Consider the following 20,517-nt stretch of genomic DNA (forward strand, 5'->3'; position numbering starts at 1 on the left):
CATTTTAGACACGCTTTCAAATATTTAAAATATTTCATGGTAGCTTGAAACAGTTAAGTTTAGAATATTTTACCTGATCTATGTGACATCTAATGCTCTATAGATGGCGCTTGAACTATTTCGTCTCTAAATTCTATTCTCCTGTAATGAGTTTTGTTTGCATAGACCAATGCTACATCGGCAATGTTTAGTAAATAGAATCGTAATGGTGTATGGAGGCTGTTTAAGTGAACGTGTGTGTATCTTCGATATTAGCTCTATATTGTCAATATTATTGCGCAACTCCGAATATTGCGCACTCCATATCGAGCGTTTAGGGCGTTCTTCAAATCGCCACGTTATTGGAAAACGTGTGCGTCTCTAAATAATCCTTGCAAATAAAAATGTTAGTTCAATGAGAGGCATTATGGGAAAGTAAAATCGATCATGAAAGACAGTTTTTCTTTTTGTCGCGAAATATATTTAATAAACGTGCATGACATTTAAAACAGACCCAGCCCTTCAGGCATCTTCAATCTTTTATGTCGAGATGTAATTCATGTTTATTACACCGATACGATTCTGCGTTTCAGCATAGTATGTATATATCACAAAGTGAAATCACTATTAGCAAAACCAGTGTCCCTATTAATCGCTATTACCAAGCAAAAATCAGTGTCGATTTCTTCATTTTTTTACTGGCATAATCGTCTAGAAAAAGAGAGACATACCTATTCCGACTCTGTCATTTCCCGGGAAGCATCTTTCGTCTTAATCGCATATCAGGCGACATCCCTTAAGGATAAACTTCTCCGAAATTATCGATCCTTTTCTTATCCGTGAAAGTTAATCACACAATGCTCCCTACGAGAGGGAAAAGGATCGTAGTCACGGGGCGCGTAGAATGGACGATAATAACAATAATAAAGGAATCGGCTACGGGGAGGGGGAACTCTTCAGTAGCGTACCGGGACGGGCGGCGCCCCGCTCAGAGCGCCAGTCCGATCAGCTGGTTGGTGCGCTGTCTCCCGGTGAACAGCAGAACAGAGTTGACTCTCCAGCGGTGATTCGCGCATTTGACGGTAAGCTGGCAAAAAAATTTCATTCTCGCTGGACGACAGGCATTACATAATTCGACGAGGTGCACGTGTTATTCATCGGTGCAGCTAGAACCCGGGGAAAAGGAAAAGAACGGAGCCCGGGCAGCTCGTGATCCCTTTTTCTTGAATGAGAATGTGCCGGTAATCCGACACAAATTGGGGCGTTCGCTGTTGGCCCCTTCCCTCGACGACGGCGGATAGTCGATAATCGGGCTGCAAACGACGCGCAAAATTTTCATCGGAACGTGAAGTGGCACGTTCGCGGTGCAGAATGGTGTTTCTCGAGGAGGTGATGTCCAGTGACGTCCATGCCACGAAAACCAGCCGTGCACGGAGGATGACAGCTGTGCTCGTCGGATATTGGTATCTGTCGCAGATTCTAGCGCATTTCGGGCGAGCTGACGCCGATACGCGCCGCGTTGGGCGCGTCGGTCTCGCGGCACAGCCCTGCGCGTAACCGCTGCTCGCGCTGACAAAATTGAGTGGCTCACGTGCGTCCGAATAACATCGATCGATAGATCCGATTTAACATTTGTTTTAATTCCTTGTTGCCTTAAACAAGTTGCTCGTCTTGTAGGTGTATTATCACGCGAAAATCAGTGTTAAACAATCGATAAACATCGGCCATCAGGTCGACCGCCGTATATCGAGCACGCTACGTTTAAATGCTCCGCGATACCGTTGATTTAAATGACGCAAAAGCATTCGTAACACAATTTCGGTTACGGAGAAACCGTGTCGACCTTGGATGCTCTTGCACGTTGAAATATGTTTGAGGCACGATAAGATAGTGGGGATAAATAAAATTGCTCGATGTCTGTTTACATGGAACGATAGTGGGAGCGGAATAATTTTGACACAGGAAGCGAACAATATTTTTGAATTGTAACGATCTTATTCGTATAGTTTTAAAACAAGTATTATCAGTTAAAAGTTTTTCTATTCGAATGAACATGAGTTTGGATAATTTTTAGAGCAGTACGGTGGTGCTATCTGGATCAATTAATGAGAAAAATACACGCTTTTATCGTGTATGAATATTATAGTTATCTTGGCGCGGATAGTCGGCAGCTATAAATATGTCGTTAGGTCACCCTATTGTTTCTAATATTTTTAAGTATAGTACCTTGATGAAAGCCAGCCCGACCCCGGTCTTATCAGCGATGTCTCGCGTCTGTTGAAGAAGGACTGAGACGACTGCGGTCCCCGATCAAGAAAAATGGGAGAAGAAAGGCTGGACATAGAGAAACCACTCTGGGATCTGGCGACCTTCGAGGGCAGATGGAAACACTTCGCCTGGGTGACTGACTTCCGAACTTGCACCGTTCCCGAGTCCGAGTTGCTTCAAGCGAAGAAATTATGCGAAGACTATAAGTGAGTGGACGGCGAAGAAGACCGGTTAATTCTGTTTGAACACGGGCCAATTTTGCCCCAATATAAGGCTCACGGTTCAGAAATAGGCCCGATAAAGAGAAACGCGAAAATTGATTATGGGATGACCCATTTTGGCCTATCAATGGCACTCTTCAATACGCATGCTTCAACGATGTTCACCGTTTTATGGATGGAACGCGCGAACTTGTTCATATCCTCGAATTACCAATCACGCTCGTTCGTTAATTCATTTCGTCAATTGTTCGTTTGCGCATTGTTTCGTGGACTGAACACGTTCGATGAGGTGCACACGCATCTATCAATGGAATGGTCTTAAAACAAACTATTCTTTTTTTTAAAGATTTTTGGCAAAATGTAGGTCACCCTCAAAATATCCCGGACTTTCAACTTTTTCTTTGAACTGTCATAAAATTGCAAAATTTACTCAAAACTTTGATGTCCTCGTTTCTGAGAATTATGATAACCCCTTTTTTTTATCTAGAATGTAGCGATCAGTAACCATAAAATATCTGGTTCCCCATACCCGTACGGTCACCTCACCGTGGGCGAAAAACAGTTTCATGAGAGGAGGAAGTAATAAAAAATGAAATCAAAAAACAGGTTTCTTCTACAGATCCAGATATTCATACTTTCTGAAGACCTGCAAATAAGGCTATCATTCCGTGCTAATTTTTGATTACAAAAATAATGAAACAAACAGTCTGCAATAGAACTGTATCTAATCAAGGAATATTTTTACGCCATAGATCAGTTCTCTTGATAGCATGGACGCTAGCGTAAATAGTGCCCGATAAACCATTATTATAATAATAACAGAAATCATAAGTACCAACTTGCAGCACTTTGAAGCATCTAAAAATTAATCCGCTTATCTTTCTATTGCCAGGTGGGCAACACAGTAGATAAACGAACAATATTTTGTATGAAAGAAGATCATTTCTGAAAACTTTTATGATGATATGGGGCGTACTTATAGTTGCCTGTTTCTTTCTACGTCTACGAAAATCAATAGCCAGTTTATCCTTTAGATTTGGGAAAGAGCCAGCTGGTACAACCCGAGAGCAGATCATCTATGCTAAGAAGCTTTACGAGTCGGCCTTTCATCCCGACACTGGTGACCTGCAGAATGTCTTTGGCAGAATGTCCTTCCAAGTGCCAGGTGGAATGGCTGTGACCGGCGCTATGCTTCAATTCTACAAGTAAATTTCCTCTCATTACGTCTGCCTACTACAGATTAATCCACTGCTGACGCGGAATCATGAATATTCCAACATAATTTATTGTACTTTCACTTTACGGAATAGCGCAACATCTACATTTGATATTTATGTCGTCTCGTATTATCTTCAAATTAACAGAAAATTCGAATGATACAAATTTACTGTTGATCACATCTTTGATAGTATCCGATAAGCAAAATTTTCTACAGCTAAGATAGTCGTTTCTACAAGTAAATAAGTTGTGATATTGTGTTTGCAGAACAAATACAGCTGTAATTTTCTGGCAATGGGTAAATCAATCGTTCAATGCTCTAGTCAATTACACCAACAGAAACGCAAACAGTCCTATCACCGAGCTTCAATTAGGGGTGGCTTATGCGAGCGCTAGCACGGCCGCTATGATAACAGCGATAGGATGTAAATCGTTTTGGGGAAAACGTGCGAATCCACTTATGGCGGTAAGAAATTTCTGATTCGACCAGCAGTGTACTTTTTTTCAAATATATCTTGCATGGAATGAAATTATTTGATTGTTCGATACCATTCAATTTTTCCGTACACTCTGGATCATCTTGCTCGCAATTTGTGCGCAAAAAAAGAAAGAACGATTTATATTGACAGCGTTATGTGCCATTCGCTGCAGTCGCCGCAGCCAATTGCGCGAACATTCCCTTGATGAGGCAGAATGAAATCAGTCAAGGGATCGAGATCGCCGACGAAAACGGCAACAAACTTGCAAAGTCAAAGGTGCGCTTTGCTAATTACAATAAGGGTACGAGAAACGCTGTAACTAACACGCGCTGAATAATCAAATGATTGAAACGCTTATTTCAGTTAGCGGCAGTCAAAGGTATCAGTGAAGTGATCATCTCGAGGATCATCATGTGTGCACCCGGCATGCGTAAGTGAATCAAAGAAATTGCAAACAACTAATTTTAATGTTGATTTTTAATGAAATTCAAATTTTCTTTCTTAGTGATTCTTCCACCTATAATGGCGAGACTCGAGAAGTACCGTTTTATGCAATGCATTAAGCCTCTGCACGCACCGATACAAGTTTTCATGGTCGGCTGTTTGTAAGTAATTTTATAATGATTGTTTTTCGTACAGATTATAATTATTTGGAAATACGTAATAATTTTATTATAATTTTACAGCCTGACGTTCATGGTGCCTACAGCATGTGCATTGTTCCCACAAAACTGGTAAGGAACGAATGAAACTTCAATATATGTCTTTTTGTTAACGACCACATTGTGAAATCGTCAACAGATATTCTATTTGTACGTGTTTCTTTACAGCTCAATCAAATCGAGCACTCTGAAACGCTGGGAGGCCGAGAATTACGAGATACTGAAGAAAAATTGCGGGAACAGGGACGTACCTACGTACTTATACTTCAACAAAGGTTTATAAGTGTACAAACGTTTAGTCGTGGTAAAAAATGATCGCAAAGGATAGCTTAAGTCGCGCCTTACGAGGATCATAGCGGGTTGATTTAATTATGGAATTGAGATTGTCACGTACGACACGAATTTCATGTACTTGTAGTTTTCTGCTGGTTCAGAGGATGATTATACGCATTACCGATTAACCGATGACAATACATGCATTTCGAGTGAATTTTTATTCCGATGTAATACAGTATAGAATTATTTTACGTGACGCTTCGTTACACTACGACACCCCATTTTGATACTTAATTTGCATTTCCACGATGAGCAACGATTGTTTTGATAAAGCAGAGATTAACATTACAAAATACTAACGACACTACCTTGTAATTTCGGTGGTACGTATGTACTTACTAACACGCGCGAGATATACTGAACAGCAATAATATCTTCCACGCCAATCGTTTTGCTTCGTTTTAATTGAGTGATCATATCATTTGATTAATCGAACCACGACGCCGAAGTATCAGGTGTTCTATTGTTAATCGCTGAGAATGTGTCCGAAAACCTTTAACGACTGTCGATGTTCTATTGTCACTACCTCCCTGAACTGTTGAGTGAAACAAAAAAATGCTGCCATGTATATTTTAGTAATACATATTACAATAAACGCTGTGAAAACCAATCTCAATGAAATTAACTCATTTAATCATACAAAAGTTCAACAAACATCGTTCTTTAATACCCACCCCACTCATTACTTATAAAAATCATTTTTATTACAGTGTGTAACGTGAGAGATTATATACTAGTTCGAGAATGCGAAGGTTGATTCTGTTGCGGCGTGTAACCAATGCGTTCTTGGATTTCACTTTGCGGCACTTTGTTACCCCTCGGGGGAGGATTGAATGCTGCTTGTCTCTCAGACTCTTTCTTGGCTTCAAGCGCCTTCTTCCTCATTGCCTCGTACTCGACCAGATCATCTAGTCGTAAGTCAAGTCTTGTTGGGCTGCGTCGTATCATTTTCCTGTGAAAAAGTTCAAGGCACTTTTTGTTGAAACGCGAAGGAAGCTTACACGACGATCGGTGGTCAAGGGATGTGTAGATCGCACTAAAAAGCCACACAGTCTCCGATCCTCAACTCTACGCTGCTCTTCTCTTAAGTAATTTTCAATTAAATGTAAATTGTACACGTTACTGACTTACTCTGATTGTAGTAGACCGAAATATAAACATAAAGCACGAATATTAATGTACGGTTAAAAATTGAAACACTTCAGCTGTTGATATGTGCATCAAGTGCTAAAAACGGCAGGGCTAGGAATTGCAGTTTGAAATTACAGTATTAAATTTCAAAAATGTTTTACGCAGGGCACCAACATTGTATGAAGGCATCCCTGAGTCTTAGGCTAAGATGGCGGATTACAACGAATAGATAACTGGCCAGTAATAATTCCAAAATAAATAGAACTGCTACGAATTGATTAATTGCTAGGCAACTCATTTTCGGAGAAATGACATTTTTTAGATGATATTTTCTACGAATCGTTCACAGATTCGCACCGTTTAAAGAACTAGCGTGAAAATGAGGGTACAACAAGGGATTTGGCCGCCGTAAACACGCTTCCGATCGAGTGCTACAATTTTCGTTAATTTTGCTACGGCGGCAAGCACTCCCCCTTAGTACATTGTAAATAATTGTAAATTAAACACCAGGCAACGAAGTGCCAGCACGAAAGGATGCTTTACTTGGAAGATTATGTCGAAAGTACGTAAAAACGAGGCATGCTTTGCTTACCCAGCTCCTCAAGAAAGTTACTAACCTTCCCGAATATGCTCTCTTGGGAAAACATCAAAAACTTCTTTCAATGCGAATATATTTACAAATATTCTGCTGTTACATATAATCACTTAAACACTGCGTTCCTTTTTAATGTAAAATTGAACGTCCTGCAGTATGAGCAGTTTCTTATTATACAGTTCTATGTAAGTTTTAGGTTAGTCGTATATTTTCTGAATGGTTTGTAACCACCTTTTCTCTTGCTGATACATTTTGGAGTTAAACTCATATTGTAATATGTTTGACGAATAGCACAGAAATGTTGCAATGATTCTGTCATGTAGATAAATGTGTGTTTTTGTTAGATAACTGATTCTTTTACTTCAACATTGTTTGGTTATGTTGACCTTCTTTTATGCTTCTAGTGATCGAGCACCTACCACAAGAATTAAGAGACCGGTTTACGGAAATGAGAGAAATGGACTTAGGTGTACAAAGTATGTATCGCTTTAAGCAACATAGAAGCTGTGTTCTACATATGCTTACAATGCATGTATGTTACTTATAATTAATTTTGATGATCGTCCCAACTGTTACAGATTCAATGGATAGTTTAGAAAAAAAAGTAAAAACTTTCTTCTCAAATGCAAAGAAAATGAAACCTAGCGAAAAAGAAGCAGAATACGAAGCCATTAGAAGAGAATATTATAAGACATTGGAAGATGCGGATGAGAAGGTGCACTTAGCTAATCAGATGTACGACTTAGTAGATAGATATTTAAGAAGATTAGACCAGGAACTGCACAAATTTAAAATGGAGCTAGAAGCAGATAATAAAGGTATCACGGAAATATTGGAAAAGAGATCATTGGAGTTAGATCAACCACCCACGAATAGTAGTCAAAAAGAGAATCGGTATAGTTTCACAGCAACCACTAGATCACGAGACAATCATAGTCATTGTAAGTGGTATTGTAATATACATATGTGATTTTGCATACAGGGATAAAACCGATCCTATAACTATGTACATACTTTCCTTCTGTAGCTCGGGCAGAGAAAAGAAGAGATTCAAATGCATCCTCAACTTCGATAGAAAAACGTTTAGCTATAGAAAAAATTTCACCGAGTGTTCCTGAGTCGCGACCAGCTTCTACAAATTCAGGACCAATCATTGCCGCCACGAGCGTGCCATCCACTCCTACTTCAATTGCGAATTCTGTTGGCTCTGTAAGTTATAATCTTGGTCACATTGGAGCTGGTGGAAATGCCATAGCAGCTGCAGCATCCCAAGCAATTGCTGCGACACAGCAAATGCAACAGGGCCGACGTACTGCCAGTTTAAAAGCTAGTTATGAAGCTATCAATACTGGTGGTGTACACGCGGCCGAATTCAGTAGAGAATTAGCTGGCGCTGCTCAAACCGCTATTGCAGCTATACAAGAATCAAATAAAAAGCATAAAAAGTACGGTTCTTTCGCAGTTAAATATTGATAATATTTTTATTCGATATTTGTTATCCATCTTGTTTACTAAATTGTTATTATTATGACCTTAGGAAAGTCGCAAACGCGGTTCCAAGTTCGAGTGTAGTTGCTGCGTCCGTTCAGCAACCAGTATCGCCGCCAGTTATAACTTCAAATACACAAGTAGTGGATTCGGATAATCCAGATTGGACGTACGATCCAAACGAACCAAGATATTGTATATGCAACCAAGTATCTTATGGTGATATGGTCGCATGTGACAATTCCGATGTAAGTTTAATTCTTACTTTGTAATAAAATTTGTATTTATTAGCAAACGAGCAATAATTTATGCATTTCTTTGCAGTGTCCATTTGAATGGTTTCACTATCCATGTGTAGGTATCACTGCACCGCCAAAAGGCAAGTGGTACTGTCCTCAATGTACATCTTCTATGAAGAGACGCGGAGGTCGGAAAAACTGATTATATTCTAATCAGCGCGAGTGTAACGAGAAAAAATTGCTACTACCTCTTAGGCACTATCCGTCAAGTACCAACTTAGTTAGGAAGCTGTTAATTCTGATTTTATATGACTTTTTAAATGTGTTTAAAGTTTAAGTCGTACTCTTATCTGGTCTTGGTCTTGTCTTATATTCGAATTTCTGTTTCTAAAGCAGAAGAGAGCAGTTTTTTTTACTGCATTTTGTAGATAAAAAGAAACGGGAAAAAGGTGAAAAAATGGTGCAAAAGACAGTGAGCTTTGAACAAATTCCGTTTTAAGGTGTTTCGCGTAACGAATACTGTAAATATTTTTATATTGTTTGCACCATTCTGTACTATGACCACGTTAGATAGTTTCTACGAATTTACATTGGAAGGTAATCTTTTCCTCTGGATATGATACAATCAACTGACTGATGCCGTGGACAAAGCTCCTCTGTGAATTTCCAAATTTTTTGTTTATCGTTTACACGACGTCAAGACAACTATCGAACAATCTTCGTGTATATTACGTACTCCTGTTAGTTCAGACATGCTTAGTGTCTCAATGGATTGACGACAGTTCGAGCAATAACGTTTTAAGTGTTCTACGCTTTCAAGAACGAGAAAAAATAAAAGAGGAAAAAAAGCTGATGCAAACAAATCGTGAAAATAATACTTTCGAAACGGAATAATGTAGCATCTCGGTGTATAAATAAAGTGATCGATGCAGATTTACTACCCGTCTTTGTGTATTCCACATCTACATATCCTTAATTTTATAATCGTAGCTTCGAATGGTCGTGTCGTGTATTCGGAATTACGCCGATTTTACGGTAGACATAATAAAAGAAAAAAACGACAAGAAAAAGATTCAACATAACTATAACTTGGTTCATAATATAACTACGGAGAGCCAATTGACCTTCTTCGCTTTTGGCCTTGGTACCGTGTAGGTAGTTTCATTCTGGCTAGTTTGTTACAAAAAGCAGTGTCCTGACACTAATTTTGTATACAAATGAAGACATAATCATGATCGGAAGTAATTTTCGTCAAATTACCGGGAGTAATATGTTTTACGCCCGTTTCATTGTCACCAAACGTTATTGCTCTATTATCTGTGAAAGGCCATACATTCTTCTCGTTCCAAAAGGATGTACGAGATAATCGGTTATTCTAACAGCTATGACAAAAACGCCGCAGGACTTGTATATAAATAAACGTACGTCTGATCGGCTAGAATTCATTATTTGTGCGTCCTAACTCGTCCAATAGTCCAAACTTGAAGATTATTGAATAGTAACCGCATTAAACTAATCCAAACAAGTTTATCTTTTTTAATTGCTTCATCATGATTAATATGTTGCTTACGTTATACATTGTCAGCATCTTACGGGATCAAGTTTTTGCACAAAGTGACACTATCATTTTTGATAACAGTTCCCCTGCAAATATGCAAAGTACGTAAAGTGTTTAAATAAAAAAATTCTTTGCTCGTGGCTTCAAAAAATTTAATGTAAACAGGAGTACTATTTAATAATGAAAATAATAAGTAATTTTGAATTGTCAATTCGATTAATTTATGTCAGTCTTCCGATTAAGAGTGAAAATTTCGTTTCAAAATATTTTGTTTCAATTTCTTAATCTTGATTTTTCATAAACCTTTTTATTTTATTATTAAGGTAACAACAATGGCATGATGTGCTCTTGTGTATCAGTGGGTAGTTGTCCTACTGTGGCTACGGGTATTGACATTCGAATAGTTAATACGGTACGTATATAAAATTATATTTAATTAAGAATAACAATGTTCAAAATAACTCAATATAGTTGATATTTTGTTATTGTAGAAGAACGAAGTAGATATAATTTAGAATGATCAAATTTTCATACAAAGATTATATTTTTTAATTATTTAGGCTTCTAATTGTTCTGCTGGGCAAGTTTATTGCTGTTTATCAACGAATACTATAAATGGTGGTACTTGTGGCACCAGAAAAATTCCATTAGGTCTACATCCTCAAGGTCAAGCCAGTTATGGGGCATATCCTTGGCAAGCTGTACTTTTGACTACAAATAACGTTTATGTAGGCTCTGGTGTTCTAATTACACCGAATCATGTACTTACTGTTGCTCACAAAGTAGCATCTTATATGTGAGCATCTTATAATTTTTTATTACTGTCTAATTACTTTCATAAAATTTTATACCTTAGTTAATTTTTACAAAAATTGCTTTACAGAAATGGTGGACTTAAAGTGAGATTGGGAGAGTGGGATAGTAGGTCCACAAATGAACCTGATCCATACCAAGAATATATGATCCAAAGAATTGTTATACATACAAATTTCCATTCTGATAATCTTCAGAATGATGTTGCTGTTATAACATTGAGTAGCACAGTACCTGTTTCTAGCAGCCCAAATATTAATACTGCATGCTTTCCTACAGCAGAACCTGCAGCTGGTACAAGGTAAGTATAAATATTCTCTAAAAAATAATAAATGATAATGATGTTAATATATAATTATTATAATCTACCATTTTATAGTATTTATTGATACTTTAAGTTCAATTGCATTTGTGTTTCTATAAGGTGTTGGGTATCAGGCTGGGGAAAAGATGCATTTGGTATGAATGGTCAATATCAAAGCATAATGAAAGAAGTGGATGTACCCATTGTAAAACAATCAACCTGTGAAGTTTCTCTTCGTAGAACTAGACTTGGGCAATATTATAATCTTGATAAAAACAGCTTTATATGTGCTGGTGGAGAAACTGGAAAAGATGCATGCACAGTAAGAATTATAATTTTGTGACTTTATTCTAAACTACCACAGATTATTTAGCAATATAGTTCAAATTAATTTTAATAGATCGATCTGCAGTTAAAATTAATTAACTCTTTTAGGGTGATGGTGGTTCACCATTGGTGTGTCAATCTGGAAATGGACAATGGCAAGTTGTTGGTATGGTAGCATGGGGTATTGGTTGTGCAACATATAATGTTCCAGGTGTTTATGTAAATGTATATAATTACATTGGATGGATTACACAGCAGATTGCCTAATTATTCAGAAAAAGGAAAATATTGTGTACAATAAAATGCAATTCTGGAGTATTATTTAAAAATATCTCCTATACATACCTAGCTACTTAATAGTTTAATCTCGGTTTAATGCAATTTCTCGACCGAGTTTAAAAATTAATTTTCGTATTATGCAAATATATGAAAGTATTTTTATTGATCTTATATTAAAGTATTATTATTTCTTATATTATATTTTGTTTGTCTGTATCATATTTCAATGTAACTGAAATCTGTATTATAAAGCATTAAAAGTCTTAAAATTCGACATTTTAAATTTCATTCTTATTTTAACTATCGATATTGCGATTTTCTTGAGTTATATTCACAATGGTACAATTTAGAAAAAGACTAGAGCAGTGTTGCCAGGAGTATATACTAGTAGTTCTTATTGATTCTTATACATATACTAGTTTTATTATATTGAGAAGTACAATTTATTTTCTCTTGGTATGTACAACATACAAAGCATCAGAATAAATAAGATATTTCATGACGTCACGCATCCTGATTTGCGTCTTCGCTTCTGGTAACACTGAACCAGAGACCAGAGGACCAGAGATTCGTTCCTGTTATGTAGAGGCTGTAGGGGTCCTTTGTGGCGAAGTTCACGGTAGTTTGTAAACAGAAGGTTTACGTATTGTGTTCAACTTTCAACAAAAGAAAAATTCTAATTGTTCACAATTTTTACAAAGTTCTAAGAACCCGGTGGATATCCAAACAACAATGGACTCTGACGCAGAAAGTGATAGCGTATTCAGTGATTCATCTTCTGAGTTATTACGTATGTTAGACAATTAGGTTATGTATTATGCTTCCACATATTGTTACTATTTCTACAAGTATTAAAATGTCAGTCTAAGTGCAAATATATGTTGTATTCTTAATATCTTCGTATCTTTCGTATGCAACGTATTCGACACGAAATTGACGTTGTTATACTTTATTAATGTTTTTTGTTCGAATATTTTCTTTTCAATTGAAACAAAGCCTAAAGTATACAACACTTACGTAGAGACATTTATGGAAAAGTGGGAGAGATATTTGAGAGAGTATAACTATTTAGAATCGGAAGGAGAATCCGAAGAAGAACCACTGGAGCGTACGTTTGACTTATCATTGCCAGCCACACATTCCGTATGTTTTTAAAGTTTTATTTATAGATCCAGTTGAATTTTGCTAACTCGAATGTCAAGGGAAAAACTAAGATCTTTAAGTTATGGGATTTTTATGGCCAAATAGAAAATTCTTGTCTTGTAGTGGTGTTTGAGTTGCAGTGGTTCAACTGTATTTATTTCTACAAATTAGAATATATTGTTAAGTTGTACTTATTATAATGTATAAATCTGTTATTAGTATTTTGGATTAAACTTGGAAGAGCTCAGGGGAAGAACAATATTCGATGAAGGAATTTATATAAAACTACCAATACTAGAACAGAAATCTGTGTTATTTCCGGGACAAACATTACCAATGAAAATTCGTACGCATGCTATTGACATGTTATCCTTCCTTCAAAGCACCCGTACCATAGGTGTTGTGTGCTTTGGATGTTACAATGTGGTTCCATATATAGGTGTAACAGCTGAAATTTCTGAATGCAAGTCTTTTTACCCTGAAGCAGGATATAATTTTAAAGCAATGGGTAGACAACGGTTCAAAATTTTACAATTCATTATACAGGTCAATTTTAACTATACTCTGTACTTCCTTTGTTCTAAACTAGAAATTTTTAATAACACTTTGTGTCTACAAACATATGTAGGGATATGATCGAATATCAGCAAATGTTAAAATTTTGCCGGAGATAACCCTTGGACCACCATTTCTCGATGAACGATTGGCATCATTAGATCGTTTCCGGATGAAATCAACTACTGAAGATTTTAAAAGGCAAGAGTGGGTAGAGAATCGAGATGCAGTAGTAACTCCTTGGCCTGGTTGGGTATACAGACAATATGATCCATTAAGACTATCGTTACAAATACGGAGACACCTCCAATTGTTTCATCATAGTAAGCATATCCAATACTGCTCTTAAAAAAGTTGAAGAAACTTTTTCAACTTTCAACGTATAATAAATCTTTTACTTCAAATAATTTTAGATGGTGCTAATATACCAGAAGATCCTACAAATTTATCATTTTGGATTGCCCAGAATTTATTACTAACTGATGAGGAAAAAAATGTTTTATTACGTTATGATTGTGCAGTTTCCAGATTACAAATGGAAATGACATGTTACTGCATGTTGTAGATAAAAAGAAACGGGAAAAAGGTGAAAAAATGGTGCAAAAGACAGTGAGCTTTGAACAAATTCCGTTTTAAGGTGTTTCGCGTAACGAATACTGTAAATATTTTTATATTGTTTGCACCATTCTGTACTATGACCACGTTAGATAGTTTCTACGAATTTACATTGGAAGGTAATCTTTTCCTCTGGATATGATACAATCAACTGACTGATGCCGTGGACAAAGCTCCTCTGTGAATTTCCAAATTTTTTGTTTATCGTTTACACGACGTCAAGACAACTATCGAACAATCTTCGTGTATATTACGTACTCCTGTTAGTTCAGACATGCTTAGTGTCTCAATGGATTGACGACAGTTCGAGCAATAACGTTTTAAGTGTTCTACGCTTTCAAGAACGAGAAAAAATAAAAGAGGAAAAAAAGCTGATGCAAACAAATCGTGAAAATAATACTTTCGAAACGGAATAATGTAGCATCTCGGTGTATAAATAAAGTGATCGATGCAGATTTACTACCCGTCTTTGTGTATTCCACATCTACATATCCTTAATTTTATAATCGTAGCTTCGAATGGTCGTGTCGTGTATTCGGAATTACGCCGATTTTACGGTAGACATAATAAAAGAAAAAAACGACAAGAAAAAGATTCAACATAACTATAACTTGGTTCATAATATAACTACGGAGAGCCAATTGACCTTCTTCGCTTTTGGCCTTGGTACCGTGTAGGTAGTTTCATTCTGGCTAGTTTGTTACAAAAAGCAGTGTCCTGACACTAATTTTGTATACAAATGAAGACATAATCATGATCGGAAGTAATTTTCGTCAAATTACCGGGAGTAATATGTTTTACGCCCGTTTCATTGTCACCAAACGTTATTGCTCTATTATCTGTGAAAGGCCATACATTCTTCTCGTTCCAAGAGGATGTACGAGATAATCGGTTATTCTAACAGCTATGACAAAAACGCCGCAGGACTTGTATATAAATAAACGTACGTCTGATCGGCTAGAATTCATTATTTGTGCGTCCTAACTCGTCCAATAGTCCAAACTTGAAGATTATTGAATAGTAACCGCATTAAACTAATCCAAACAAGTTTATCTTTTTTAATTGCTTCATCATGATTAATATGTTGCTTACGTTATACATTGTCAGCATCTTACGGGATCAAGTTTTTGCACAAAGTGACACTATCATTTTTGATAACAGTTCCCCTGCAAATATGCAAAGTACGTAAAGTGTTTAAATAAAAAAATTCTTTGCTCGTGGCTTCAAAAAATTTAATGTAAACAGGAGTACTATTTAATAATGAAAATAATAAGTAATTTTGAATTGTCAATTCGATTAATTTATGTCAGTCTTCCGATTAAGAGTGAAAATTTCGTTTCAAAATATTTTGTTTCAATTTCTTAATCTTGATTTTTCATAAACCTTTTTATTTTATTATTAAGGTAACAACAATGGCATGATGTGCTCTTGTGTATCAGTGGGTAGTTGTCCTACTGTGGCTACGGGTATTGACATTCGAATAGTTAATACGGTACGTATATAAAATTATATTTAATTAAGAATAACAATGTTCAAAATAACTCAATATAGTTGATATTTTGTTATTGTAGAAGAACGAAGTAGATATAATTTAGAATGATCAAATTTTCATACAAAGATTATATTTTTTAATTATTTAGGCTTCTAATTGTTCTGCTGGGCAAGTTTATTGCTGTTCATCAACGAATACTATAAATGGTGGTACTTGTGGCACCAGAAAAATTCCATTAGGTCTACATCCTCAAGGTCAAGCCAGTTATGGGGCATATCCTTGGCAAGCTGTACTTTTGACTACAAATAACGTTTATGTAGGCTCTGGTGTTCTAATTACACCGAATCATGTACTTACTGTTGCTCACAAAGTAGCATCTTATATGTGAGCATCTTATAATTTTTTATTACTGTCTAATTACTTTCATAAAATTTTATACCTTAGTTAATTTTTACAAAAATTGCTTTACAGAAATGGTGGACTTAAAGTGAGATTGGGAGAGTGGGATAGTAGGTCCACAAATGAACCTGATCCATACCAAGAATATATGATCCAAAGAATTGTTATACATACAAATTTCCATTCTGATAATCTTCAGAATGATGTTGCTGTTATAACATTGAGTAGCACAGTACCTGTTTCTAGCAGCCCAAATATTAATACTGCATGCTTTCCTACAGCAGAACCTGCAGCTGGTACAAGGTAAGTATAAATATTCTCTAAAAAATAATAAATGATAATGATGTTAATATATAATTATTATAATCTACCATTTTATAGTATTTATTGATACTTTAAGTTCAATTGCATTTGTGTTTCTATAAGGTGTTGGGTATCAGGCTGGGGAAAAGATGCATTTGGTATGAATGGTCAATATCAAAGCATAATGAAAGAAGTGGATGTACCCATTGTAAAACAATCAACCTGTGAAGTTTCTCTTCGTAGAACTAGACTTGGGCAATATTATAATCTTGATAAAAACAGCTTTATATGTGCTGGTGGAGAAACTGGAAAAGATGCATGCACAGTAAGAATTATAATTTTGTGACTTTATTCTAAACTACCACAGATTATTTAGCAATATAGTTCAAATTAATTTTAATAGATCGATCTGCAGTTAAAATTAATTAACTCTTTTAGGGTGATGGTGGTTCACCATTGGTGTGTCAATCTGGAAATGGACAATGGCAAGTTGTTGGTATGGTAGCATGGGGTATTGGTTGTGCAACATATAATGTTCCAGGTGTTTATGTAAATGTATATAATTACATTGGATGGATTACACAGCAGATTGCCTAATTATTCAGAAAAAGGAAAATATTGTGTACAATAAAATGCAATTCTGGAGTATTATTTAAAAATATCTCCTATACATACCTAGCTACTTAATAGTTTAATCTCGGTTTAATGCAATTTCTCGACCGAGTTTAAAAATTAATTTTCGTATTATGCAAATATATGAAAGTATTTTTATTGATCTTATATTAAAGTATTATTATTTCTTATATTATATTTTGTTTGTCTGTATCATATTTCAATGTAACTGAAATCTGTATTATAAAGCATTAAAAGTCTTAAAATTCGACATTTTAAATTTCATTCTTATTTTAACTATCGATATTGCGATTTTCTTGAGTTATATTCACAATGGTACAATTTAGAAAAAGACTAGAGCAGTGTTGCCAGGAGTATATACTAGTAGTTCTTATTGATTCTTATACATATACTAGTTTTATTATATTGAGAAGTACAATTTATTTTCTCTTGGTATGTACAACATACAAAGCATCAGAATAAATAAGATATTTCATGACGTCACGCATCCTGATTTGCGTCTTCGCTTCTGGTAACACTGAACCAGAGACCAGAGGACCAGAGATTCGTTCCTGTTATGTAGAGGCTGTAGGGGTCCTTTGTGGCGAAGTTCACGGTAGTTTGTAAACAGAAGGTTTACGTATTGTGTTCAACTTTCAACAAAAGAAAAATTCTAATTGTTCACAATTTTTACGAAGTTCTAAGAACCCGGTGGATATCCAAACAACAATGGACTCTGACGCAGAAAGTGATAGCGTATTAAGTGATTCATCTTCTGAGTTTTTACGTATGTTAGACAATTAGGTTATGTATTATGCTTCCACATATTGTTACTATTTCTACAAGTATTAAAATGTCAGTCTAAGTGCAAATATATGTTGTATTCTTAATATCTTCGTATCTTTCGTATGCAACGTATTCGACACGAAATTGACGTTGTTATACTTTATTAATGTTTTTTGTTCGAATATTTTCTTTTCAATTGAAACAAAGCCTAAAGTATACAACACTTACGTAGCGACATTTATGGAAGAGTCGGAGAGATATTTGAGAGAGTATAACTATTTAGAATCGGAAGGAGAATCCGAAGAAGAACCACTGGAGCGTACGTTTGACTTATCATTGCCAGCCACACATTCCGTATGTTTTTAAAGTTTTATTTATAGATCCAGTTGAATTTTGCTAACTCGAATGTCAAGGGAAAAACTAAGATCTTTAAGTTATGGGATTTTTATGGCCAAATAGAAAATTCTTGTCTTGTAGTGGTGTTTGAGTTGCAGTGGTTCAACTGTATTTATTTCTACAAATTAGAATATATTGTTAAGTTGTACTTATTATAATGTATAAATCTGTTATTAGTATTTTGGATTAAACTTGGAAGAGCTCAGGGGAAGAACAATATTCGATGAAGGAATTTATATAAAACTACCAATACTAGAACAGAAATCTGTTATGTTATTTCCGGGACAAACATTACCAATGAAAATTCGTACGCATGCTATTGACATGTTATCCTGCCTTCAAAGCAACCGTACCATAGGTGTTGTGTGCTTTGGATATAACAATGTGGTTACACCTATAGGTGTAACAGCTGAAATTTATGAATGCAAGTCTTTGGGCCCTGAAGCAGGATATAATTTGAAAGCAATGGGTAGACAACGGTTCAAAATTTTACAACTCATTATACAGGTCAATTTTAACTATACTCTGTACTTCCTTTGTTCTAAACTAGAAATTTTTAATAACACTTTGTGTCTACAAACATATGTAGGGATATGATCGAATATCAGCAAATGTTAAAATTTTGCCGGAGATAACCCTTGGACCACCATTTCTCGATGAACGATTGGCATCATTAGATCGTTTCCGGATGAAATCAACTACTGAAGATTTTAAAAGGCAAGAGTGGGTAGAGAATCGAGATGCAGTAGTAACTCCTTGGCCTGGTTGGGTATACAGACAATATGATCCATTAAGACTATCGTTACAAATACGGAGACACCTCCAATTGTTTCGTCATAGTAAGCATATCCAATACTGCTCTTAAAAAAGTTGAAGAAACTTTTTCAACTTTCAACGTATAATAAATCTTTTACTTCAAATAATTTTAGTGGATGCTAATATACCAGAAGATCCTACAAATTTATCATTTTGGATTGCCCAGAATTTATTACTAGATGATAAGGAAAGAAATGTTTTATTACGTTATGATTGTGCAATTTCCAGATTACAAATGGAAATTAAACATTTAGTTACTGTACGTATGTATAAAACTAATATTGTTTATTATTATAAATGTATAGAATTATTAAAAAGAAAATAGTTGTTGCTCTATAGGGTAAACTATTCGTTTGTACTAATTGTGAAACTAACTTTGGAAAACAGTCGCATATGTTAACAATGAGTATAGAAGGTCCACTTGGGATTTATTGCAATAGCAATGGTATCATACATGATATTGTGACTTTGTATCATGCACAAGGTCTAGTGCTAAGTCATCAGATAGTCTCTACTGAATATACGTGGTTCCCAGGGTAAAACTTATTTCAAATATTACTGATTCTTTACTTTCGGAAATAACATGCATAATGCATAAATTTGAATTTTTATAGATATGGATGGACAATAGCTACGTGTAAAAACTGTAATCGTCATATAGGTTGGAAATTTACAGCAGTTCAACCTAATTTGAAACCGAAGGCGTTTTGGGGTTTATCACGTCGAAACATAAAAGACGTATAATCGAACGAAACATAATCTACTCATTCAATGCTCCAGGCAGTCTCTTCCTGAATTTTTCAACTACATCCTCAAAAATTATATAATACATACATATAAATCACGAAGATAAATAATTTTTGTCTTAAAAGAAAAAATTTTAAGTATTAAAAATGTGAAAATATATTATTTCCTATTATGAAAAGGAGTGGCATACTCAACAGGTGCACTAGGACCTAGGATAAATTAATTAAAATACGTTTTTTCATTCATTTCTTGCGCATGTCGTATATTTCTCGATTACCTTAACTCACTTAAATTTGTTATAATTATATCTTTATTATCTCAATCATTCTCTTCGCATATGTATCGTGTTTCCTTAGTCGCGTTGAAACAGCAGATATGTTTAACATTCTGCCACAAGAGTTTTATTAATTCGACGTTAACGCTTCGTATTATAGTACTATCAGACATATTTCGTTATATATATATATATATATATATATATATATATATATATACATACATATATACATGTATATATATATACATACATATATACATGTATATATATATACATACATATATACATGTATATATATATACATACATATATATTTATATACGTATATACATACATATATATTTATATACGTATATGTATCGTAATCGTTTTGTGTATGCACTCGAGATTCGGTTGCATTGACTGTTTCCGTATTAATCATCTCGACAGTTGCTCGTAGTTTTCTGGATCACGTGGTGATTGAATACCATCGCCAATTT

The 20,517-nt window shown here is 35.3% G+C and overlaps 7 protein-coding genes and 2 long non-coding RNA genes across 19 annotated transcripts in view; 6 read left to right on the plus strand and 3 right to left on the minus strand.

The window, feature by feature from the left end:
• The window catches only part of LOC117219581 (uncharacterized), a 53,964-nt gene extending 51,662 nt beyond the window's left edge, over positions 1 to 2,302 (minus strand). The window contains exon 1 of one of the 2 annotated variants that reach the window (XM_076526411.1): positions 2,206 to 2,302. The gene's annotated coding sequence lies outside the window, so the exon portion shown is untranslated. Of the gene's footprint in view, positions 1 to 710; positions 842 to 2,205 lie in introns of those variants that run through there. The other variant, XM_033468816.2, reaches the window with a different exon arrangement.
• On the plus strand, positions 2,299 to 5,773 carry Sfxn2 (sideroflexin 2). Its single transcript, XM_033468805.2, has 8 exons — positions 2,299 to 2,453; positions 3,503 to 3,673; positions 3,954 to 4,152; positions 4,316 to 4,441; positions 4,529 to 4,595; positions 4,671 to 4,770; positions 4,852 to 4,899; positions 4,996 to 5,773. The coding sequence occupies exons 1-8, from the start codon at positions 2,299 to 2,301 to the stop codon at positions 5,108 to 5,110; spliced, it is 981 nt and encodes a 326-aa protein (XP_033324696.1). The 3' UTR covers positions 5,111 to 5,773.
• A 328-nt stretch (positions 5,774 to 6,101) lies between these two features.
• Positions 6,102 to 9,553, plus strand: Ing3 (inhibitor of growth family, member 3). 3 transcript variants are annotated; one of them, XM_033468798.2, is made up of 7 exons: positions 6,126 to 6,251; positions 6,460 to 6,856; positions 7,294 to 7,365; positions 7,468 to 7,830; positions 7,917 to 8,334; positions 8,427 to 8,625; positions 8,702 to 9,553. In XM_033468798.2, the coding sequence occupies exons 2-7, from the start codon at positions 6,829 to 6,831 to the stop codon at positions 8,816 to 8,818; spliced, it is 1,197 nt and encodes a 398-aa protein (XP_033324689.1). In that variant the 5' UTR covers positions 6,126 to 6,251; positions 6,460 to 6,828; the 3' UTR covers positions 8,819 to 9,553. The 3 variants fall into 3 exon arrangements, with proteins under 3 accessions (XP_033324690.1, XP_076382531.1, XP_033324689.1); XM_033468799.2 differs by having other exon boundaries at positions 6,102 to 7,074; XM_076526416.1 differs by having other exon boundaries at positions 6,102 to 6,856.
• A 590-nt stretch (positions 9,554 to 10,143) lies between these two features.
• LOC143260560 (inactive CLIP domain-containing serine protease A3) lies at positions 10,144 to 12,171 on the plus strand. The gene is made up of 6 exons (XM_076526423.1): positions 10,144 to 10,275; positions 10,498 to 10,586; positions 10,735 to 10,970; positions 11,058 to 11,288; positions 11,412 to 11,613; positions 11,727 to 12,171. The coding sequence occupies exons 1-6, from the start codon at positions 10,167 to 10,169 to the stop codon at positions 11,883 to 11,885; spliced, it is 1,026 nt and encodes a 341-aa protein (XP_076382538.1). The 5' UTR covers positions 10,144 to 10,166; the 3' UTR covers positions 11,886 to 12,171.
• On the minus strand, positions 10,583 to 12,087 carry LOC117219582 (uncharacterized). Its single transcript, XR_004490060.2, has 2 exons — positions 11,964 to 12,087; positions 10,583 to 11,305 (listed from the first exon to the last, which is right to left on the minus strand). It is a non-coding gene; the product is annotated as an uncharacterized LOC117219582 (long non-coding RNA).
• A 106-nt stretch (positions 12,172 to 12,277) lies between the features above and the next one.
• LOC143258743 (protein cereblon-like) lies at positions 12,278 to 14,669 on the plus strand. Of its 6 annotated transcripts, XM_076526419.1 has the most exons (7): positions 12,278 to 12,519; positions 12,599 to 12,687; positions 12,894 to 13,040; positions 13,260 to 13,386; positions 13,480 to 13,586; positions 13,669 to 13,918; positions 14,009 to 14,669. In XM_076526419.1, the coding sequence occupies exons 1-7, from the start codon at positions 12,396 to 12,398 to the stop codon at positions 14,158 to 14,160; spliced, it is 996 nt and encodes a 331-aa protein (XP_076382534.1). In that variant the 5' UTR covers positions 12,278 to 12,395; the 3' UTR covers positions 14,161 to 14,669. The 6 variants fall into 6 exon arrangements, with proteins under 6 accessions (XP_076382534.1, XP_076382532.1, XP_076382533.1 ...); XM_076526417.1 differs by having other exon boundaries at positions 12,280 to 12,519; positions 13,260 to 13,586; XM_076526418.1 differs by having other exon boundaries at positions 12,280 to 12,516; positions 13,260 to 13,586.
• A 590-nt stretch (positions 14,670 to 15,259) lies between these two features.
• Positions 15,260 to 17,287, plus strand: LOC117219576 (inactive CLIP domain-containing serine protease A3-like). The gene is made up of 6 exons (XM_033468801.2): positions 15,260 to 15,391; positions 15,614 to 15,702; positions 15,851 to 16,086; positions 16,174 to 16,404; positions 16,528 to 16,729; positions 16,843 to 17,287. The coding sequence occupies exons 1-6, from the start codon at positions 15,283 to 15,285 to the stop codon at positions 16,999 to 17,001; spliced, it is 1,026 nt and encodes a 341-aa protein (XP_033324692.2). The 5' UTR covers positions 15,260 to 15,282; the 3' UTR covers positions 17,002 to 17,287.
• On the minus strand, positions 15,699 to 17,146 carry LOC143260565 (uncharacterized). The gene is made up of 2 exons (XR_013034838.1): positions 17,080 to 17,146; positions 15,699 to 16,421 (listed from the first exon to the last, which is right to left on the minus strand). It is a non-coding gene; the product is annotated as an uncharacterized LOC143260565 (long non-coding RNA).
• Positions 17,288 to 17,606: 319 nt separating the features above from the next.
• LOC117219574 (ohgata) lies at positions 17,607 to 20,006 on the plus strand. 3 transcript variants are annotated; one of them, XM_033468794.2, is made up of 7 exons: positions 17,607 to 17,803; positions 18,035 to 18,156; positions 18,376 to 18,705; positions 18,788 to 19,037; positions 19,128 to 19,273; positions 19,354 to 19,550; positions 19,629 to 20,006. In XM_033468794.2, the coding sequence occupies exons 1-7, from the start codon at positions 17,746 to 17,748 to the stop codon at positions 19,756 to 19,758; spliced, it is 1,233 nt and encodes a 410-aa protein (XP_033324685.1). In that variant the 5' UTR covers positions 17,607 to 17,745; the 3' UTR covers positions 19,759 to 20,006. The 3 variants fall into 3 exon arrangements, with proteins under 3 accessions (XP_033324685.1, XP_033324686.1, XP_033324688.1); XM_033468795.2 differs by having other exon boundaries at positions 19,402 to 19,550; XM_033468797.2 differs by having other exon boundaries at positions 17,644 to 17,803; positions 18,010 to 18,156.
• The last annotated feature ends 511 nt before the right edge of the window (positions 20,007 to 20,517 follow it).

Source organism: Megalopta genalis, chromosome 15 (assembly GCF_051020955.1).
Source record: "Megalopta genalis isolate 19385.01 chromosome 15, iyMegGena1_principal, whole genome shotgun sequence".
Classification (NCBI taxonomy): Eukaryota; Metazoa; Arthropoda; class Insecta; order Hymenoptera; family Halictidae; genus Megalopta; species Megalopta genalis.

What these genes read in the sequence shown, in the direction of transcription:
- LOC143260560 (XM_076526423.1), top strand. Translation starts at nt 10,167, where the DNA reads ATGATTAATATGTTGCTTACGTTATACATTGTCAGCATCTTACGGGAT. An exon ending in ACATTCGAATAGTTAATACG is followed by an intron (nt 10,587 to 10,734) that starts GTACGTATATAA and finishes TTAATTATTTAG; the next exon opens with GCTTCTAATTGTTCTGCTGG. An exon ending in GAACCTGCAGCTGGTACAAG is followed by an intron (nt 11,289 to 11,411) that starts GTAAGTATAAAT and finishes TGTTTCTATAAG; the next exon opens with GTGTTGGGTATCAGGCTGGG.
- LOC117219576 (XM_033468801.2), top strand. Translation starts at nt 15,283, where the DNA reads ATGATTAATATGTTGCTTACGTTATACATTGTCAGCATCTTACGGGAT. An exon ending in ACATTCGAATAGTTAATACG is followed by an intron (nt 15,703 to 15,850) that starts GTACGTATATAA and finishes TTAATTATTTAG; the next exon opens with GCTTCTAATTGTTCTGCTGG. An exon ending in CACAAAGTAGCATCTTATAT is followed by an intron (nt 16,087 to 16,173) that starts GTGAGCATCTTA and finishes ATTGCTTTACAG; the next exon opens with AAATGGTGGACTTAAAGTGA.
- LOC117219574 (XM_033468794.2), top strand. Translation starts at nt 17,746, where the DNA reads ATGGACTCTGACGCAGAAAGTGATAGCGTATTAAGTGATTCATCTTCT. An exon ending in CATTGCCAGCCACACATTCC is followed by an intron (nt 18,157 to 18,375) that starts GTATGTTTTTAA and finishes ATCTGTTATTAG; the next exon opens with TATTTTGGATTAAACTTGGA. An exon ending in GAATATACGTGGTTCCCAGG is followed by an intron (nt 19,551 to 19,628) that starts GTAAAACTTATT and finishes GAATTTTTATAG; the next exon opens with ATATGGATGGACAATAGCTA.
- LOC143258743 (XM_076526417.1), top strand. Translation starts at nt 12,396, where the DNA reads ATGACGTCACGCATCCTGATTTGCGTCTTCGCTTCTGGTAACACTGAA. An exon ending in CATTGCCAGCCACACATTCC is followed by an intron (nt 13,041 to 13,259) that starts GTATGTTTTTAA and finishes ATCTGTTATTAG; the next exon opens with TATTTTGGATTAAACTTGGA. An exon ending in TTTTACAATTCATTATACAG is followed by an intron (nt 13,587 to 13,668) that starts GTCAATTTTAAC and finishes AAACATATGTAG; the next exon opens with GGATATGATCGAATATCAGC.
- Ing3 (XM_076526416.1), top strand. Translation starts at nt 6,829, where the DNA reads ATGCTTTACTTGGAAGATTATGTCGAAA. An exon ending in ACGAGACAATCATAGTCATT is followed by an intron (nt 7,831 to 7,916) that starts GTAAGTGGTATT and finishes TTCCTTCTGTAG; the next exon opens with CTCGGGCAGAGAAAAGAAGA. An exon ending in TCAAATAAAAAGCATAAAAA is followed by an intron (nt 8,335 to 8,426) that starts GTACGGTTCTTT and finishes TTATGACCTTAG; the next exon opens with GAAAGTCGCAAACGCGGTTC.
- Sfxn2 (XM_033468805.2), top strand. Translation starts at nt 2,299, where the DNA reads ATGGGAGAAGAAAGGCTGGACATAGAGAAACCACTCTGGGATCTGGCG. An exon ending in GTGCGAATCCACTTATGGCG is followed by an intron (nt 4,153 to 4,315) that starts GTAAGAAATTTC and finishes TTATATTGACAG; the next exon opens with CGTTATGTGCCATTCGCTGC. An exon ending in ACAAACTTGCAAAGTCAAAG is followed by an intron (nt 4,442 to 4,528) that starts GTGCGCTTTGCT and finishes CGCTTATTTCAG; the next exon opens with TTAGCGGCAGTCAAAGGTAT.